This window comes from Sodiomyces alcalophilus, assembly GCF_042370955.1.
Source record: "Sodiomyces alcalophilus JCM 7366 unplaced genomic scaffold ACRALscaffold_5, whole genome shotgun sequence".
In the NCBI taxonomy this organism is placed as follows: Eukaryota; Fungi; Ascomycota; class Sordariomycetes; order Glomerellales; family Plectosphaerellaceae; genus Sodiomyces; species Sodiomyces alcalophilus.
The window spans coordinates 3,990,467-4,008,506 of record NW_027263536.1 but is presented as its reverse complement, the minus strand read 5'-3'; the positions used below and the strand labels follow the sequence as shown (position 1 = coordinate 4,008,506).

General features: G+C 39.0%; 1 protein-coding gene across 1 annotated transcript; it reads right to left on the bottom strand.

Annotated features, from left to right (window-relative positions):
• Window positions 1-2,473: 2,473 nt before the first annotated feature.
• ACRALDRAFT_1094507 (uncharacterized protein) lies at window positions 2,474-16,546 on the bottom strand (the record flags this gene model as incomplete). Its single annotated transcript, XM_071019725.1, has 6 exons — window positions 2,474-2,612; window positions 2,700-2,717; window positions 2,776-2,785; window positions 6,457-6,538; window positions 6,606-6,639; window positions 16,522-16,546. The coding sequence occupies 6 exons, from the start codon at window positions 16,544-16,546 to the stop codon at window positions 2,491-2,493; spliced, it is 291 nt and encodes a 96-aa protein (XP_070874268.1). The 3' UTR covers window positions 2,474-2,490.
• Window positions 16,547-18,040: the final 1,494 nt, after the last annotated feature.

Here is an 18,040-nt window from a genome sequence, read left to right as displayed (position 1 = left end):
GGAGAATTAGGAGCTATAAGGAAAAGTCACGTAAGGAACTATATACTTATCGCCGAACGGTTACCTAAGGCTAGGCATAATATCCGCGAAAGGTTAGATAACCATAGGTAATAATAAGTATCGCGGAGTTTCTATAGCAACACTCGGATAAATCATAAGGCATATAGTCGGCGATAGAACGCTAATAGGCAGGTAAATAAAAGAGCGGCCACTCTTTTTCCTACGGGTTTTAATAAGGGCTCGTATAGAACCAGATAGATATAATTAATCGCGATAAACACGTAATTAAAGGCATCACGATAATATAAGTCTACGGGACTAGACTTATCAAGGGGGGGGGGGCAGTATAACAAGATAATCGCAGACCCATCGGCATATAGTCGGACCGATAACCGCGCACGGACCAACGATCCGAACCTATCTCTATGCGTACGTTAAGAGATCAGTTTAATCCCTTAAGTTAAAGTCTTAGTTTAAAGTCAGCGCTTAGTTAACGAATATACTACGATCACTCTACGATACTAAGCTATCAAGCCTTTTCTATAATATCTTTTCCTTAACTAAAGTCTACGGACTTTCCTTTCGTTACAAGGGGGTCCTTATAATATTCCTTCCCTAATTATATAACTTATTTATACTAATAATACCACCTTCGCTATTACCTTTATAGTTTTATTTCTTTTTACTTCTTTAAGAATATCTATTACTATTAATAGTATATTTCCTATTAGCCCCGGCCCTATCTCGCGTCGCTTTCTTATTCTAACTTTTATTCCTTTTTATAGAAGATATTTAAGTTTTTAGGATTATCTCCGGCTCTTAAGGTACGTTTTCTTATTTTTTTATAAGTTTCGCGCGACTTTTACCATCTTATATATAATAATAGGGGGCTAATAATAATAATAGTAATAATACTAATAAGGAGGCATATACTCCCGCCCGGGCTAGTAAAATGATTATTACCCTTACCTTAGCTATAAACCGCCGCGCGTAGCTAGCCCGAGCCGCTAAGGCTAAGGGTAAGCGTTCCGTGGGCGATACCTTTATAATAGTTAAGAGCCCCGCGAAGCGCGCTTATAGAATAAAATATCCTCCTAGAGGAGCCCGCGAGGGCTTTTCTTATATATACGTGAAAGTAGTTACCTCCGGCTAGGATAAGCGGCGCTATCATAATTAGTTAGGACCCGGAGCGAGGTTAGCTAACCTTAAATGCTATAACCACTTAAAGAGCGGTTATAAATACCTTCCTCCTCCGCCTAGGATAGCTAGTCCGTTAATAATACTCTTAGAGGTAGTAAAGTAGTTAACGATAGCCCCTTTTAAACTCCTAAGGCGATAAAGGCGCTCGCGGCGGCTTATTTAGCCTTTTAGAAGGCGTCGGGGGCCTATAAAGAGACTCCTAGTATTTTATAAAAGGATTAGTCTATTTTAATACTTATCCACTTAAGACCCGGTAAGCCTTGCTTATTAGTCTATATTACTGCCTCCCCTACTTATAAAGGCTCCTTTATTATAATAGATAGACCTATACCTATTATAGCGCCTCCTATTATCGTTACGCCTACTCCTAATATAACGATTACCTTTATAGGGGTAGAAGGCCTATACCGGTTAAACCGGTTTATATAGGTAGTTAAAACTGTTATAGGGGTTATAGACGTTAAGGGGAAAGGACGTTAAGTCCTTTAAGGAGAACGAAAAGGATGGGTAGGCTATAGTCGCGTTAGCTAAGTTATTTTTTATTATCCCTATAAATAATAGCGGTCGTAAAGGCAATCGTAATAATATTAACCTTAACGCTTAAACCCGGTAGCTAGGAGCAGGGCTTATCCGCTCTAAATTAAGTAAGGCCTTAACTGGAACGACGGTAAGTCCTACTATTCCGACCGTAACTAGTGCGCTAATAACGTGACGTCCGATCTCCCTAAGTATCACACCCAATTTGTATGTAGAAGTTGAGTAGGTATATATAATCACCATAGGTATATAGGTAGGTACTGCCTATCGTGTCACTTCCCTTATCTTATTAACCATTATAATTATCCTAGGTATATAGGTATATAGGTATAACGTAGGTATTGGATAGGTAAGAACCAGGCACACGGGCAGATGAATTCCTTGCTATATCATGATTTGGGGCTTATTTAAGCTGAGTTCAGGGGCGAAATGTGTGTTAATAGGGAGGTGAGGTGGAAGACGCGAATTGAATAGCTTACCTACTCGTTGTGCCTACCTACCTTACCGGGAAAATGGGGTTTAAAGGTATAGTTGTAGAATAGCTGTTAATAGCTGCTGGACACTAGTGCACGGTTGCGTTGTTATGCAACTTGGCAACCACTAGTATAATTGTCTGCCGTTGTATAGCGTTGCAGTAAAAAATACCTTTTTATATGTCACTCCGTAGTGGGTAATGTGGTTTACCCTTAAGTATGGGGATTAGACTACTGCTTATTAATTATTACGTAGATATATACGTAGTGGTGTAGCATGTCAACCCGTAGCTTGTATCCTTAAAGTCGTCTGTTCGATCCTTGTGACTGTTGTAATTTTTTGACCGAATTCTGTAGATTGTAGATTGTAGTTGTAGATGGTAGATTGTAGATCGATTAAGCCTCCGGAATCGGAAGCCTCCGGAATAGGAGGCTTAAGATTTTATTTTATTTTTTAAAAAAAGTTACAACGGCAGACAATTCCACAACGATTGACCCCTCCAGCAACTATTATTCTGCATCCAGCAATTGTTATTCTGATAGTTACTGTAAATTTTTTAGCAACAGTTGCTAACCTGCACAACTGCAAACAACTGTATCTTCCCCCCGCATCTTCCCGGTAAGGTAGGTAGGTGTATATTATAGTTATACGAACTAACGTAACTCAGTATATACGGTACTTTACGTTATCGCGTGGACCCACTAAGACCCACTTATTACGGTCGGAATAGTAGGACTTACGGTCGTTCTAGATAAGCCCTTAATTAATATAAGCGGCTTTACCGTTATCCTAACCTTTATTCGATCCTTACGACCTTTTTTATAACTCTTCTTATTCTCGCGATATTCATAGGGTTTATCGTTACTCTTAATCGGGCTATACTTCTCTTCGTAACGATCGAAGGCGCTTAGTTCTTATAGCGACTCCGTTAGCTCCTAGGAAATTTAAGCGTATTCTTTTTACTTTACTAACGCCTCTTTATCACGCCTCTAACTATTTTCCTATTTCTAGCGCTTAGGATCTCCTCTATTATCTATTCTTTTTCCTCTAGGCTATCACGGATTAGGCCGGGCTAAGGGTCGTATAGGACCTAGCTACGTAACGGGTCTTCGCTTACGCGTTATAATAGGTTTATATAGAACCTCAGGTATATATTCGAGGGTATAGTTAGCTTTATTTTATATAGGTTAATAACCCTAGTCACTCTTCCTTTTAGTATAACTAGCTTAACTTATATCATAGCCGGGGGGTAAAGTAGAGTTTGTGAGTAAGAGCTATATAAGGTCGCCCTCTCGGAACCGTTCTATAGGAATATAACGTTTATTCGCGGACTTGTTTTTATTATAGTTATATAGCTATTATCGCGGCTTAAATAAACTCCGTAGCCTCTTAGAGATAGCGGAGTAAGCTATAGGCGGTTAACTCCTAAGTATCGCCACTTAGTCTTTCGTAGATCTAGATCGGGTTAATATAGTATCTATACTCTAAGAAGAACGGGCTAATCTTTATAGTTAAGCTCTTGCGGTTATTTAACGCTAGTTATATTAAAGGTAGTAACTTATCCTAATCGTCTTGGGTATAGTATATAAAAGCTTAGAGGTACGCTTATACCTTTTAGTTGGTTTATTCGGTAGCGTTATCGGTTTAGGGGTAGTAGGCTATAGTTAGTTATTATTCGATCCTAGCTAGTGTATAGAAGTATCGCTAAAAGCGGCTTATTTAGTTAAAGCCTTTATTGCTTATAATCGAATAGGGTATACTATAGAATCGGGAATAATAAGATAAAAACTCTTTAATATAGGCTTTTATATTTATAGAGTCTATCGCTTTAAGGGTAATAGCCTTTCTTAATCGGTTAGTTATAACCTGTAAGTATCTATATTTCTTCTTTTTAGCGGGTAGTAGGTCGGTTATAAAGTCTATTAATAAGTCACTCGTTATTCGTTTAGGGACCAGTAATGGCTTTAGGAGTCCTTATCTAGTTTTCCTCTATACGTAGCTCTAGTTATAGATATCGTAGTTCCGTATAAACCTGGGTATATCTTTATTTATCCCCAGGTAAAAAAAGCGTCTTATTATGAAAGCGATTATAATCTCTTACCCTGAATAGCCTCTAATCGTAGAGTCGTGTATAGCCTAGATTACCTGAGTTTATAACGTGCTCCCTCCTTAGGCTCTCGGCACGTATAGGCGGTCTCGGAATATTAGTAGCCTTTATAAAGTGATTCTATACTTTAGAATCTAAGCTTAAACACTTAATAAAAGGGGGAACTATTACTTGCCTCCGGATACGGCTTAGGTAGCTAGGCGGTATGAGTTATCTTCCTTCGCTATAGAGTCCTATAGTCTTTATAGCTTATTATCGACTTCGAATGTACGTCGCTTCTCGCGAAGGAGGTAGATCTGTATTAGAATAAAGGCTTCTCGGATTAATTGTATATACCGAGTTTATTCCTGTTTATCTAATAAGTCTTTTAGCTTATTTTATTCTCTCCGTAAAAGAGCGTTAGCGGTATAGTTATTAGCACCCTTACGGTATTTTAGTATAAAATCGAATTAAGCTAGCTTATTAGCCTATCGACTTTATCTTTTCTTAAGTATCCTTTTTATTATAAAGTACGTTAGTGCCTTATAATTAAATAGGATTATAAAATAACTATAACTTAGGAGCTTAGCTTTTTAGTGCGTTACATAGCTTATAACCACTAATATCTCCTTATTATAAATCGGGTAATTATACTCGGCTCGTATAAGTCGCTGCGAGTAATAGGCGATTATATAATAGCGGCCTTATCTATCCTTTTAAGTTAAAGCGCCCCCTATCGCGAATCCTAAGTAATCGGTTTCTATAAAGGTTTTATTACTTAAGACCTATTATCGTAAAATTAGTTTTTCTTAGAACTTTCTTTTAACCTCTTCGAAGGCCGCTTACTTATCGGGGCCTAAGTTAACGCCTAGTCTTTTTTTAATAATGTTGTTAATACTACTATAATATAAGCGAAGTTCTTTACGAATATTCGGTAATAGTTTATAAAGCCTAAAAAGCTTCGGACTCCCTTTATTAAGGTCAGGGCTTCCTACTCCCGGATCGCTTTTAGTTTATCGGGGTTACACGAAACGCCCTGGCCGGCGGTGACTATAAATCCTAGGTACTTTATAGTCTTCACGCTATACTCGTATTTTACCAGGTTAAGCGTTAACTCGGCGTCGCTTAGAGATTATAATAGTAGTTTAACCTTCTTGTTAAAATCGCGGAAAGATATACTCGAGTAAATAAGGATATTATTAATATATACGGTAAGATAATCGTTAAGGTAGCCTTAAAGGGTCTTATTAATATATCGCTAAAAGTATAGGGGAGTATTACTTAACCTAAAAGGGTAACTAACTATACGAATAAGCGGAATCGGGTCCGGAATATAGTCTTCGTTTCGTGGCTAGCGGCTACTCGGATCTTATAAAAAGCGGCGACTACGTAAAGCTTTATAAGCCACTTAGCTTATTCTAGGCTCCGGAGTAACTCCGTGATTAGGGGGAGAGGATAATAGTCTCTTTATATAATCGCGTTTAGGGCGTAGTAATCGTAATAGAATTATAACCCGCCCCCTAGTTTCTTTAAGAATAGGACTAACACTTTTATAGCTAAGCTATTAGCCCGCATAAACCCCTTATCGATTAGGTAGGTAAGGGTCTTCTATCAGACTAGTAGCTCTTCCCTTAATATATTTTAAAAAGGGCCCTAGGGTAGTTCTGGCTCCTTTTTATCGGGTTCTTATATAAGGTTCACTTTTTAGTTAACTCCAGGTTAGTAAGGAGGGAGCCGGTTTATTTATAAATCTAAGAATAAGTCGGGAAATTATTATAGAATCTGTTCCGGAATATATTTCCGGGGGTTAACGAGGGACTTACCACGGAGGGCTTTATTTATGGTTCGAGTTATTCCGACTATACCACTTGGTTATTCCGACTGTAGTTCAGACTTAGACCCTAATTTTCTTACCAATCTTCCTTATTAATCTATATCGTTAATCTATATCGTCAATCTACGTCGTTAATCCACGTTATTAATCTACGTCGTTAATCTACGTCGTTAATCCACGTTATTAATCTACGTCGTTAATCTACGTCGTTAATCTACGTCGTTAATCTACGTCGTTAAGCTATAGATACAGGCAGCGCGTTCCGTTACCTCGTTATATAAAGTAAGAATAAGATAGCCGCGGTCGCGTGGGCGTGGGTGTGGACGTGGAAGACGAAGACGAAGACGAAGACGAAGACGAAGACGAAGACGAAGACGAAGACGAAGGAGTTACTGCTACTGCTGCTACTAGCTCGATCGAACGAACAAGCTATCCGTTAATTAAGTCCGAGCGATCAAATTAATAAAAAAAGACGTCGAAGTGGTTTGCGACCGTGGTTGCGAAGGGTCTATGTCTGAACTATAGTTGGAATAACCAAGTGGTATAGTCGGAATAACTCGAACCTTTATTAATATCCCTAATACTAATTACGTAGAGAGCCAGGTCTTTATTTCCGAACCGTTATTTCCTTTATAAACGATATATAATACCGGTAAATACTAAACCGGTTATTATTTAAGCTCCACGAATTACTTTAATATTATCGGGCTTCTCCTCGTCCTTTAACCGGATATTTATCCGGGCTATTCTATAATAGAGTCGGCGCCTTTTTATATAGTGAATAATGTCGTTATATTCTATTCAGGGCTTCCTTATAAACACGTTATAATCTAATCCTATTATTATATAGGCGAATAACCGTTATATATATTTACTAATCTCGAGATTATATATAGTAGTACCTAAGCTCTTAGTAGACCCATAGTATTAGAGATCCCTAAAATGGGTCTTCTAGTCTTATCGACTAACAGGAGGCGGAGGGACTTTATAAGATATTCGTTTATAACTACGTAATAGTTATATTTAGTATCTATAAGAGCGGTAATTAACCTTTTGTTTATCTGCGCTTATATAAAAGTAAAAGAATTACTACACGACTAAGATATAACCTCTTTTTAATCCCTTTTTCCTTTATAGTCGGCTTTAGTCCCTATTTTCGTACTAACACTAGTCTTTTTCTAAGTCTTTATCGCTATCTATAACTCCGATATAGATTATCTTATTATCCTAGGTCGCCGAGACCTTAGCTACGCGGGCCTCTCTGCAACCTTTGGCGTTTTTCTTTTTAAAGCGGTATATCCTAGTAAGGCATCCCTTTTTTCTGTAATTATAGCACTCTTTTATCTCTTTTCTCTTAGTCTATACTTAATTAACTCCTTTTATCTTTATATCGTTCTTATAATCGCGGGTATAATTATTATTATTATTATTACGAGGTGCCTAACTAAATTATAGCCTTATAGCGAGGGCTTCGACCTTCTAAGCGATACTTTATTTTTCGGTTACCTAGGCGTAATAGTTATATAGGAGTTCCGCGGTAATAAGTGCGGCACGGAGGCGATTACTAATCGCTCCCTCTAGGCATATAATCTTTATAGTATTATTCTATTAGCTTTTGGCGGTAATAGCTAGTTATCGCTTAAACTAGGGTATAAAGCTCCTGAATATTTAGTCCTTATATATTATAGGTTTTGTTAAGGAGTAAAGAGAGTCGTTGAGACTATAATAATAATAGGTTATAAAGCTGGCCTTAGGGGGGGAATGATTATAAGATTATTCGTTAAGCTCCTTTAACTCAGGACTTAATGGGAAACACCCTACTTAAGGACTAGTGACTATTATCAGGGATATTCTATTCGAGGGGATCGTATAGGACTTACAGGCGTTTAAGGAATGTGTTAAGGACCCGGGACCGGCCCTAAGGTTAACCCTAGGGATATTTAGGACCCAGTTATGTTTTAAGACTATTAAGCTAGCCTAAGACATGTGTGTCTTAGAGCCTTAGGTTATTATATATCGATCCTAGGGAGGATAGTCACTAGTCCTTAAGTAGGGTATTTCCTGTCAAATCCTGAGTTAAAAGGGTTTAACGAATAATCTTATAATTATTCCCCCTAAGGTTAGCTTCGTGACCTATTCTTATTATAGTCTTAATAACTATCTTTACTCCTTATATAAACCTATAATATTTTATTTATTCTAACCGTTTATGGGTATAACGACTATTAAGTGTTTAAAAAACTTATTATTATTTAAATCCTATTATCACCTCTTAACTAATACTTAAGACACCCCCTAAGCGTACTATTATTATTTATACCCGGGATACTTCCCCCGCTAATAAAGGAGCTAAAGCCGGGCTATTAGGCGCCGATCACGAGTAGTCCCTTATACCCGAGTTAGAGGAAAAAGATAGTAACCCCGAATTCGAGATTTATAGATAAGCTAACCCGGATACTTATAATCCCGCGGTAAGACCACCCCTTAACTAAGGGACCCCCTAAGTTATCCGCGTAGGACCCTAATTCGATATTAAAGACCTTAAACCCCCCCCCCCCCCCGGTACTCTATTATTAGCGGAACTCGTCTTCCTAATTAAGCGCTATAAGGACCGCCGAGCGCGCGAAAAGAAAGAGAAGCGTCTCCTTACCCTCTAATAAGGGAAGGACTCCGATACCTCCGAATATACCCCCCGAGGGGACTCCCGTAAAAGCTAGTATAAGGTCCTATAAAAGCTCCCCGAATAGGACAGGCAGTCCTATAACTAGTTCTAGACGTTTATCGAAAAGATCGAAAAGCGCTTTATACTCGGTAAGGTTAAGCTATCCGAAGCAGAGAAGATCTATTTAGCCTTTACTATACTACTAAAGATTATAAAGTCCTAATAGCATGCCTATTATAGGCGCGTTTATAGGAAGACTAAGGGTACTACCTAGGAGGACCTTAAAACCTTCCTAACCGAGTAATTAGTTAATACTAAGACCCGTAAGATATTTATAACTAAGAAGCTATTCTTATACTAGATTATATAGAAACCTAATTAAACCTATGCTAAGTTTATTAATAGGCTAAACTCGTTATTTAATAAGGTATCCCTACTCTTCCCTAATAAATAGCGTATATAATTAATCTTAACGAAGCTTAATAAGCCGCTATATAACTAGATCGCGGCTACCGGTATTCCTATTAATAATAAGGCCTTAGGTATCGTAGCCCGATAAGCAGAGATTACTCTTTTATATAAAAATAAAAAAGAGATGCCCCGGAATAATCGCCTAAGGTATCCCCGCGCTAAGAAGCGTAGGCGTAATTAGTCCCCTAGGACCACTAAAAAGACTTAGATAGGTTATCCCTAGGGTTAACGTATAGTCTATCGGGTCCTTTAAGATATATATTAAGGTTACGGATAGTTAGGACCGAACCCGGATATATCCGATCAAGTTCGAGGTGCTAGATATAGACCCTAATAGGTCCTAAGTTATCCTCGGTATACCCTAGTTAGTAGAATATAACCCTATTACCTCTTTTTAGTCCGGCGAATAGATATATTTACTTTAATAAGAGGACCTTTAAGGGGTCCCGGGTCAAAGAGAGTTAAAGAAGGCGAGGGAGTATATATAGCTTATTATCCGCCTTATAAAATCCGGTGCCCCCTGTATCGGCCGAGTTATCGGTATAAAGTAGAACGCTACTAAGGAAAAAAAGGATATATTACCTAATAGTCCTTTAATCCCGGTTATTTAATCGGACCCGTCGTTACCTATACCCCTTATAACCCCTAACCCGACCTAATTAGACTAAGGGATCCTAGAATATCTTAATCCCGGACCCTACTAGGAGTTATTAGATAAGGGCGAGTTAGGGAATATTATCCCCGAGTATTATTAAAAGTTCTTGGATATTTTCGATAATATAGAGGCCGGCTATTTACCCGCCTATTAGCGTTAGGATTATATAATCGAGATAAAGGAAGGTAAGTCACCCTTATTTAGCCTTATTTACCCCCTAGCTAATTAAGAACTAGCTATCTCATAAAAATATATTAAAGAGGCTATAGCTAAAGGGTGGATTCGCTTATCGATAAGCTCCACGGGCGCCCTGATCCTATTTATACTAAAAAAGGGTGGATAGCTACGCCTATATATAGATTATCGAGGTCTTAATAAGGTTACCCGTAAGGACCGTACCCCGCTCCCCTTAATATATAAAATCCTTAACCGTCTTATGTCCTCCACGGTCTATACTAAGTTAGACCTTAAGGACGCGTACTATCGCTTAAGAATTTAAGAAGGGGACGAGTAGAAGACAGCTTTTAGAACTAAGTATAGACACTTTAAGTACTTAGTAATGTCTTTTAGTCTATATAATACCCCCACTAGTTTCTAGCGTTATATTAATAAAACCTTAAAGGGTTTTATCGATACTATCTACGTTATATACCTAGACGATATCCTGATTTATAGTAAGGACCTTAGTACCTACCGCATACATGTTAAGGAGATCCTTATACGCCTAAGGGAATAGTCCCTATTCGTAAACCCTTAGAAGTGCGTGTTTAAGACGTAAGAGGTTAAGTTCTTAGGCTTTATATACAGTCCTAAGGGTGTCTTTATAGACCCTAAAAGGGTTAAGGCTATTAAGGATTAGGAGGAACCTAACTCTATTAAGAAGATTTAGGTCTTCCTGGGTTTTACCGATTTTTACCGATATTTTATCGAAGGCTACTCTAAGGTCGCCGCCCGCCTTACGGACCTCTTAAGGTTAGGGTAGACTAGGTATATTCTAGTTAGGGGATATAGAGAGGGCCGTTTTTAAGAAGTTACGATTATTAATCTAATCGGCACCCGTGCTACGGCATTTTAACCTAGCCTTAACTATTCGTATAGAACCTAACGTATCTAACTTCGTATTAAGCGCTATAATTAGCTAGTATAAGGACTAAACCTAGCGACCCGTGGCGTTCCTATCTAGGAAGCTAAGGGGACCCGAACTAAACTATCCGATATTAGATACCGAGTTAATAGCGATTATCGAAGCGTTCCGGTAATAACGCTATTATTCAGCGTATAGTTAAACCCTAATAAAGGTACTAACTAACCACTTAAACCACCGGTATCTACTAAATAAGCCTTAAATTAAACCTTAACACGCCTATTAGCTAGAGAAGCTATTAAGCTTTAATATTAAGATTCCTTACTATCCGGGCATTTAGAACCCCGTAGATAGGCTTTCACGAAAGCTATAGCTCGTTATAGATTAAGCGGATCTTAAAGCAGAGCGGTAGAAGCCCGTTAAGGGATTTACTAAGGAGTTTGTTATTAGCCTTATAAGGGCCCGAGGTATACCTAAGCCCTCGGGTCTGCTTAGCCTAAAGGATAAGATTAATTATCTTAACCTAGAAGGACGATCCCTTTTATATCTCCTTAGTATTAAAGGATAACTTAGCGGACCTATAGTCCTATAATAGTTAGGGTACGGTCTACTTTAGGGACCGTCTCTTTATACCGAACTAGTTAGGTTTACGCGATAAGGTCCTCTAGGTATTTTATAACGCACCTATTACGGGTTACCCTAGGTTAGGTCGTACTATTAAAAGGATTTTTAAGTCTTATTACTAGGAATACCTTTTACGAGATATTAAGAAGTTCGTGCCTATATATAGTATCTGTTAAAGGACTAAGCCCTCTTAGTATAAGCCCTTTAGGTACCTAGTTCCTTTACTCGTACCCGAATAGCTATTCTAAGAGATCTTAATAGACTTCGTGATAGGCCTCCCCCTTATAACCTTATAGGGAAAGAAAAGGGACTCTATCCTAGTTGTGGTATATCGATATACTAAGTACGCGATATATATCCCCTATAGCAGCTCTTTAATAGCTAAAGGTCTCGCTAATATCCTATAGGTGTATATATTTAGCACCTACGGCCTACCTAATAGTATCGTTTTAGACCGAGGGTCCTTATTTACTAGTAAGTTCTGGACTATCCTATATAGCCTCCTAAGTATCGAACGGCGGTTATTAACCGCGTTCTACCCTTAAAGGGATAGCTAAACGGAATAATAGAACCAGAACTTAGAGTATTTCCTATAGGTATTCGGTGCCCTATAACAGGACGACTAGGTTAACTAGCTGCCCCTAGCCTAGTTTACTTATAATACCGTATAGCACTTAGCTATCTGGTAAACCCCTTCCGTTACGCTAATAGGTTTTGGCCTACGTGGACTATATAATATATAGATATATAAGTCAGGTAAGGCTCGTGCCGCCGTAGCCGAGTAAAGGGTAAAGCACCTTATATTCAATCGTAGGGCAATAGAGGTCCTTATTAGGAAAGCCTAAACTATATACGAATAGTACTATAACGCCGGCTAGGCGGCCTAGCGCTTTAAGATTAGCGACTATATACTATTATCCTTATAGAATATTAAGTAGCGTCGCCTTAATAAAAAACTATTAGATAAGTTCCTTAGCCTTTATAGAATTACCTTTATAGTAGGATAGTATAGGTTCGCCTATAAGCTAAAGCTCCTAGAGTCGATAAAGATTTATAATACTTTCCTAATCTTACTCCTTGAACTCTAAAAGTCTCGGGATAGTAGGTCGCCTATACCCGTGGACGTTAAGGTCGAACTATAAGAATCGAATAAATACGAGGTAGAGGAGGGCCTGGCTTATCGGTATAACGGGAATAGACGCGAATACCTTATTAAATAGGCCGGGTATAAATATAAATATAATATATAGGAACTATAAAGATACCTCCCCGACACGCTTATCGAGGAGTATTATAATCGAAAGAGTGAAACTAGTTAATAGTATTATTAGTGGCCCGTAGGGACTTTTCTTATTTAGGTCTAAGGAAGAAAAAAAATTTACTAATACCCCCTCCGCCCCTTAACTCCCCTTAGTCCGAGCCTAATAACCACTATAAGTAATCCTTATTTAATTTTTATAACCGGTTTTTTTATCAAGACCGGCTAATTTCGAATTTTATTAACTAACTAGCCTAGGCGGCGGGTAATAGTGGCTAGGTAACGCTTTATATAAATAGGAGTATCGCGCCTTTTACGCTCGGCCTCCTTTTCCTCTTTTTAGTAACGACGCGCTACGGGGTCGAACCATTTATTATCCTAAGCGTATTTCTTTATAGCCTTAAGGGCCCGACGTAACTTAGTTTAGACCCAGAAGGCCCGGCGCTTATATATATTAGCGGTACTCTTTATAAGGATATTAGGCTAACTTATAAACATCTAGTCGTCTAGACTATTACTACCCTATACGGCCGCTACTAATATCTTCTATAGCTCTTTAGCTACCTGCTCCGCCTATAATAGAAGCTATATATCTAGTTAGTAACCTCGGCAGTAGTTAAAATAAAAGGGACTATAGCTATATAAATATACTAACTCGTAGTCGCGGCTATTAGTATTATAGAAGTAATAGTATTTATTGGGTACGGTTAGTCCGACTAGGGCACTTGGTTATTCCGACTAGGGCAGTACTGACAACACCTGACGCCAGCCGCCACGACTTCTTTTTATACCTAGATACTTATAGACACGTATTAAGCGTATCGTCGTTACGATAAATTAAGTGTATCGTCACTACGATCAATTAAGCATATCGTCGTTACGATTAATTGAGTGTATCGTCGGTATCGTCGGTATCGTCGCTACGATTAATTAAGTGTATCGTCGGTATCGTCTCTACGATTAATTAAGTGTATCGTCGGGACCATCGCTACGATCGATTAAGCGTATCGTCGATTAATTAAGTGTATTGTCAGGACCGTCGCTACGATTAATTAAGTGTATTATCGGGACCATCGCTACGATCGATTAAGCGTATCGTCGTTACGATTACTTAAGTGTATCGTCGGGACCGTCGCTACGATGAATTAAGTGTATCGTCGGTATCGTCTCTACGATTAATTAAGTGTATCGTCGGTATCGTCTCTACGATTAATTAAGTGTATCGTCGGGACCATCGCTACGATCGATTAAGCGTATCGTCGATTAATTAAGTGTATTGTCAGGACCGTCGCTACGATTAATTAAGTGTATTATCGGGACCATCGCTACGATCGATTAAGCGTATCGTCGTTACGATTAATTAAGTGTATTGTCGGGACCGTCGCTACGATCAATTGAGTGTATCGTCGTTACGATCAATTAAGCGGATATCTTATAGTATATGAAAGTATCTGGGTATAAGCGGAACACGCGGGCGGGTATCACCGGCTATCAACATAGGACCCCAGTCGGAATAAGCAAGTGCCCCAGTCGGACTAACCGTACCCTAAAACCCTATTTATTAGATACCTTATTACCGCGGCAGGGCCGTATAATAAGGGGACCGGTAGCATTATCGCTATATAGCGCTAGGGAACCTAGTATACGGGCGTATTATCTATAAGGAGCACGTAGCTCTAGGCCCGACCTAACTAAAATAATAGGACGTACTAGTATTTCGACGCTACTATTATCGCTAAAGTCTAAGGGTCTATTACTAGACCCGTTTATAAATAAAGCGAACTCTGATAATAATAACCTATCGGAGTTAGCTTCCTTATTATTAAAGATAATAGCTCTATTAGCATTACCGCTTATAATAACGTCCTGATTAGTATAGTTAAGGACGCCCTCTATGTTACTAAGGGGCTTAAGAGTACCCTATAACGAGTTATCACGCCCTAAAAGGAGAGGGCTAGTCGATTTAGTGACTAGAGTAGCTATAATAGCCGGCTTCTTAACGGTCCTAACCGGTATAGCTTATTTAGCTAAAGTAGCCGCCGTACCTGGCTGCTTAATAGCTTTATCCTCCGAGGAGGAAGAAGACGACGAATCCGAAGATAAATCCGATAACGAGTCTGATAAAGAGTTAGACTGCTATTACTACTACTACTACTACTATTACTTAAGAGTAGCCGCTATAGCCGCGGCCTTAGCCTTAGCCTAAGCCTTCTTAGCGGCCCGTTATACCTTTTTGCTAGTACTCTTAGTTATCTCCTTATCGATAACCTTATCTACCACCTTAATAGACTTAGTGCTAACCGTGTTAGACTTTTTACTAGCCTTACCGGACTTCTTAAAGCACTTACCGGCCGCGCTAGACTTTTTATACTTATTAGCTAAAGCTAGGGGCGTTATTATATAATAGTGGTCTACTCTAATACTATAAGTTAGCCTAAGGTCTATATACAGGGGATATAGCACTTATATAATAGTGATAAATATAGTAATAGTAATAATAATAATAATAATCTACTATAATATTAGCCGAATCCTAAGCCGACTCGCGATTCTATGTATAACTAAAATAATATACGGAACCGCGTAGAGATAATATATACCCCAATAAGGAGTTCGTGGGATAAGTTAATACCCTTAATATAGACGGGGATAAATAACTTATTATTAATAGCGATACTATTATTATTATTATAGATAGGTAAATAAGAAAGGGTAAGGAAGAGGAAAAATAATAAGATAAGCTGGGTAGATAGAAAAGTCCTATATTAGAATAATCGTATAACCTAATATTAGCCCTACTTATATTATTCCTTCCCCTTTTACCTAGATACGACTACCTACTATAGGATTTTATAATACAGTTATTTAGTTAATAAAGGACGCGCCTAGGGTGCTATTATAGTGCACGCGTCTACGGATAGGCTTTATTATTATTAATATTATAATAGATATCACGCCTTATTATTACCCGGCCTTAAGCTAGATAAGCCGCGAGAGGGCGACGAAAAAGATAAGGTAAGTTCTTTATTATTTAGGACTATATTATAATGAGCCTTATTTTAGAGGTGTCCTTTATATAAGCTTTTTAGGTCGCCTTAATAATAGTGGTAGTATAAGAGGAGTGGACGAAAGGAGCCTTAGAGAATTACGAAAGTAATAAGTGCTGTTAGTATTGTACCCAGAAAATAAATATATCTATATACGGTATAGTACGATATACGAAACCTCCTGTAAGTCAGAGACCTCCTAAGTCCCCCAGGGACCTCCCGAGTCCCTAGGGACTTCCTAAGTCCTCTAGAGTCCCCCTAGGGACTTCCTGAGTCCCCTAGAGTCTTCCTGAGTCCCCTAGGGACTTTCTGAGTCCTCTAGGGTCCTCCCGAGTCCCCCGGGACCCTAGGTGGACCCACGGACCTCTAGGTAGGCCCACGGACCTTTAGGTAGACCCACGGACCTTTAGGACCTTTAGAATAACTCACGGACTTTTAGGACCTTCGTAATAACCCACGGACCCTCGCCTATACTCCGAGAGTCCGGATACCAAATTAGTAGCTTAAATAAACCGTAGGAAAGGACTATATATACCAGGCTTCCCGCCTCCCTCTTCCTTTTCTTTTTCTCTCTCTCTCTGTATCTTACTTCTGCAGTCTTCACGGTCTTCCATAATTCAAACTGCCTCTTTTCCTCTAGATCTTCCTCTTCCGTTCCATCTCTTCGTGACCGTTGTAAAAGTGCTACGATTCATTACTTATAAATACTACTACTAGCGGCCTAATATCTGCTTTTAGAGTTATAGCTTATTCTAACTAGAGCCCTTTATTAGATAGGGCCCTAGCTAGAGCGCTTAGTGCTTTATTATAGTATAGTCGTAGTAAGGGAAAATCGATAAAGGAGACCTAGGGGAGTTACGCTTTATCTAAAGATAACTAGGCCTCGCGGTTTATAAAGACTACGGCTATACTATATAAAATAGGCGGGATTAATTAAAGGAAGGTTGGGTAAGAGGAAATTAGTCTAGTTTGATTTCGGGAGGATAAGGAGGGAGTTAGTAACCCTATTAGGTAGAGTTACGGCCGGCCTAGCCGTTCCTAGGTCGGGATGGATTAATAGACGGGCCGGACCGATAATAGTTATCGCCTCCCGTGGACGGAAGCCTTAGAAGGAGGGGCGTGATATTAGGGATATTCTATTCGAGGGGATCGGATAGGACTTAGAGGCGTTTAAAAAATATATTAAGGACCTGGGACCAGCCCTAAGGTTAACCCTAGGGATATTCAGGACCGAGTTATATTTTAAGACTATTACGCTAGCATAAGGCCTATGTGTCTTAGAGCCTTAGGTTATTATATATCGATCCTTAGGAGGATAGTCACTGGTGCTTAAGTAGGATGTTTCCCGTTAAGTCCTGAGTTAAAAGGGTTTAACGAATAATCGTATAATTATTCCCCCTAAGGTTAGCTTCGTGACCTGTTCTTGTTATAGTCTTGACGACTCTCTTTACTCCTCACACAAACCTATAACAACTATCCTCCCTAGGATCGACTTATAATAACCTAAGGCCTTAAGACTATAGGTCTTAGGCTAGCTTAATAATCTTAAAATATAACTCGGTCCTAAATATCCCTAGGGTTAACCTTAGGTCCGGTTCCGGATCCTTAACACATTCCTTAACGCCTCTAAAGTCCCTATCCGACATTCTTAAACGGAATATCCCTAATATCACGCCCCTCCTTCTAAGGCTCTCGTTTATAGGAGCCAGTGACCGTTATTAGTCTAGCCTATCCGTTACTCTATCCTAACCTAGGGACGGGCAGGCCGGCCCTAACTCCACTTATCGAGGCTACTAACTCCCTCCTTATCCTCCCGACCTAAACTAGACTAATCCCTTTTAACCTAACCTTCCCCTAATTAATCCCGCTTATCTTATATAGTGTAACCGCAGTCTTTATAAACCGCGAGGCCTAGTTATCTTTAAATAAAGCATAACTCCCCTGGGTCTCCTTTATCTATCTTCTCTTACTATAACTATACCATAATAACGCCCTAAGCGCTTTAACCAGGGACCTATCTAATAAAGACTCTAGTTAGAATAAAACGTAACTCTAAAAGTAGATACTAAGTCTAGTAGTGGCATTTATAGGCAGTGAATCGCAGTCCT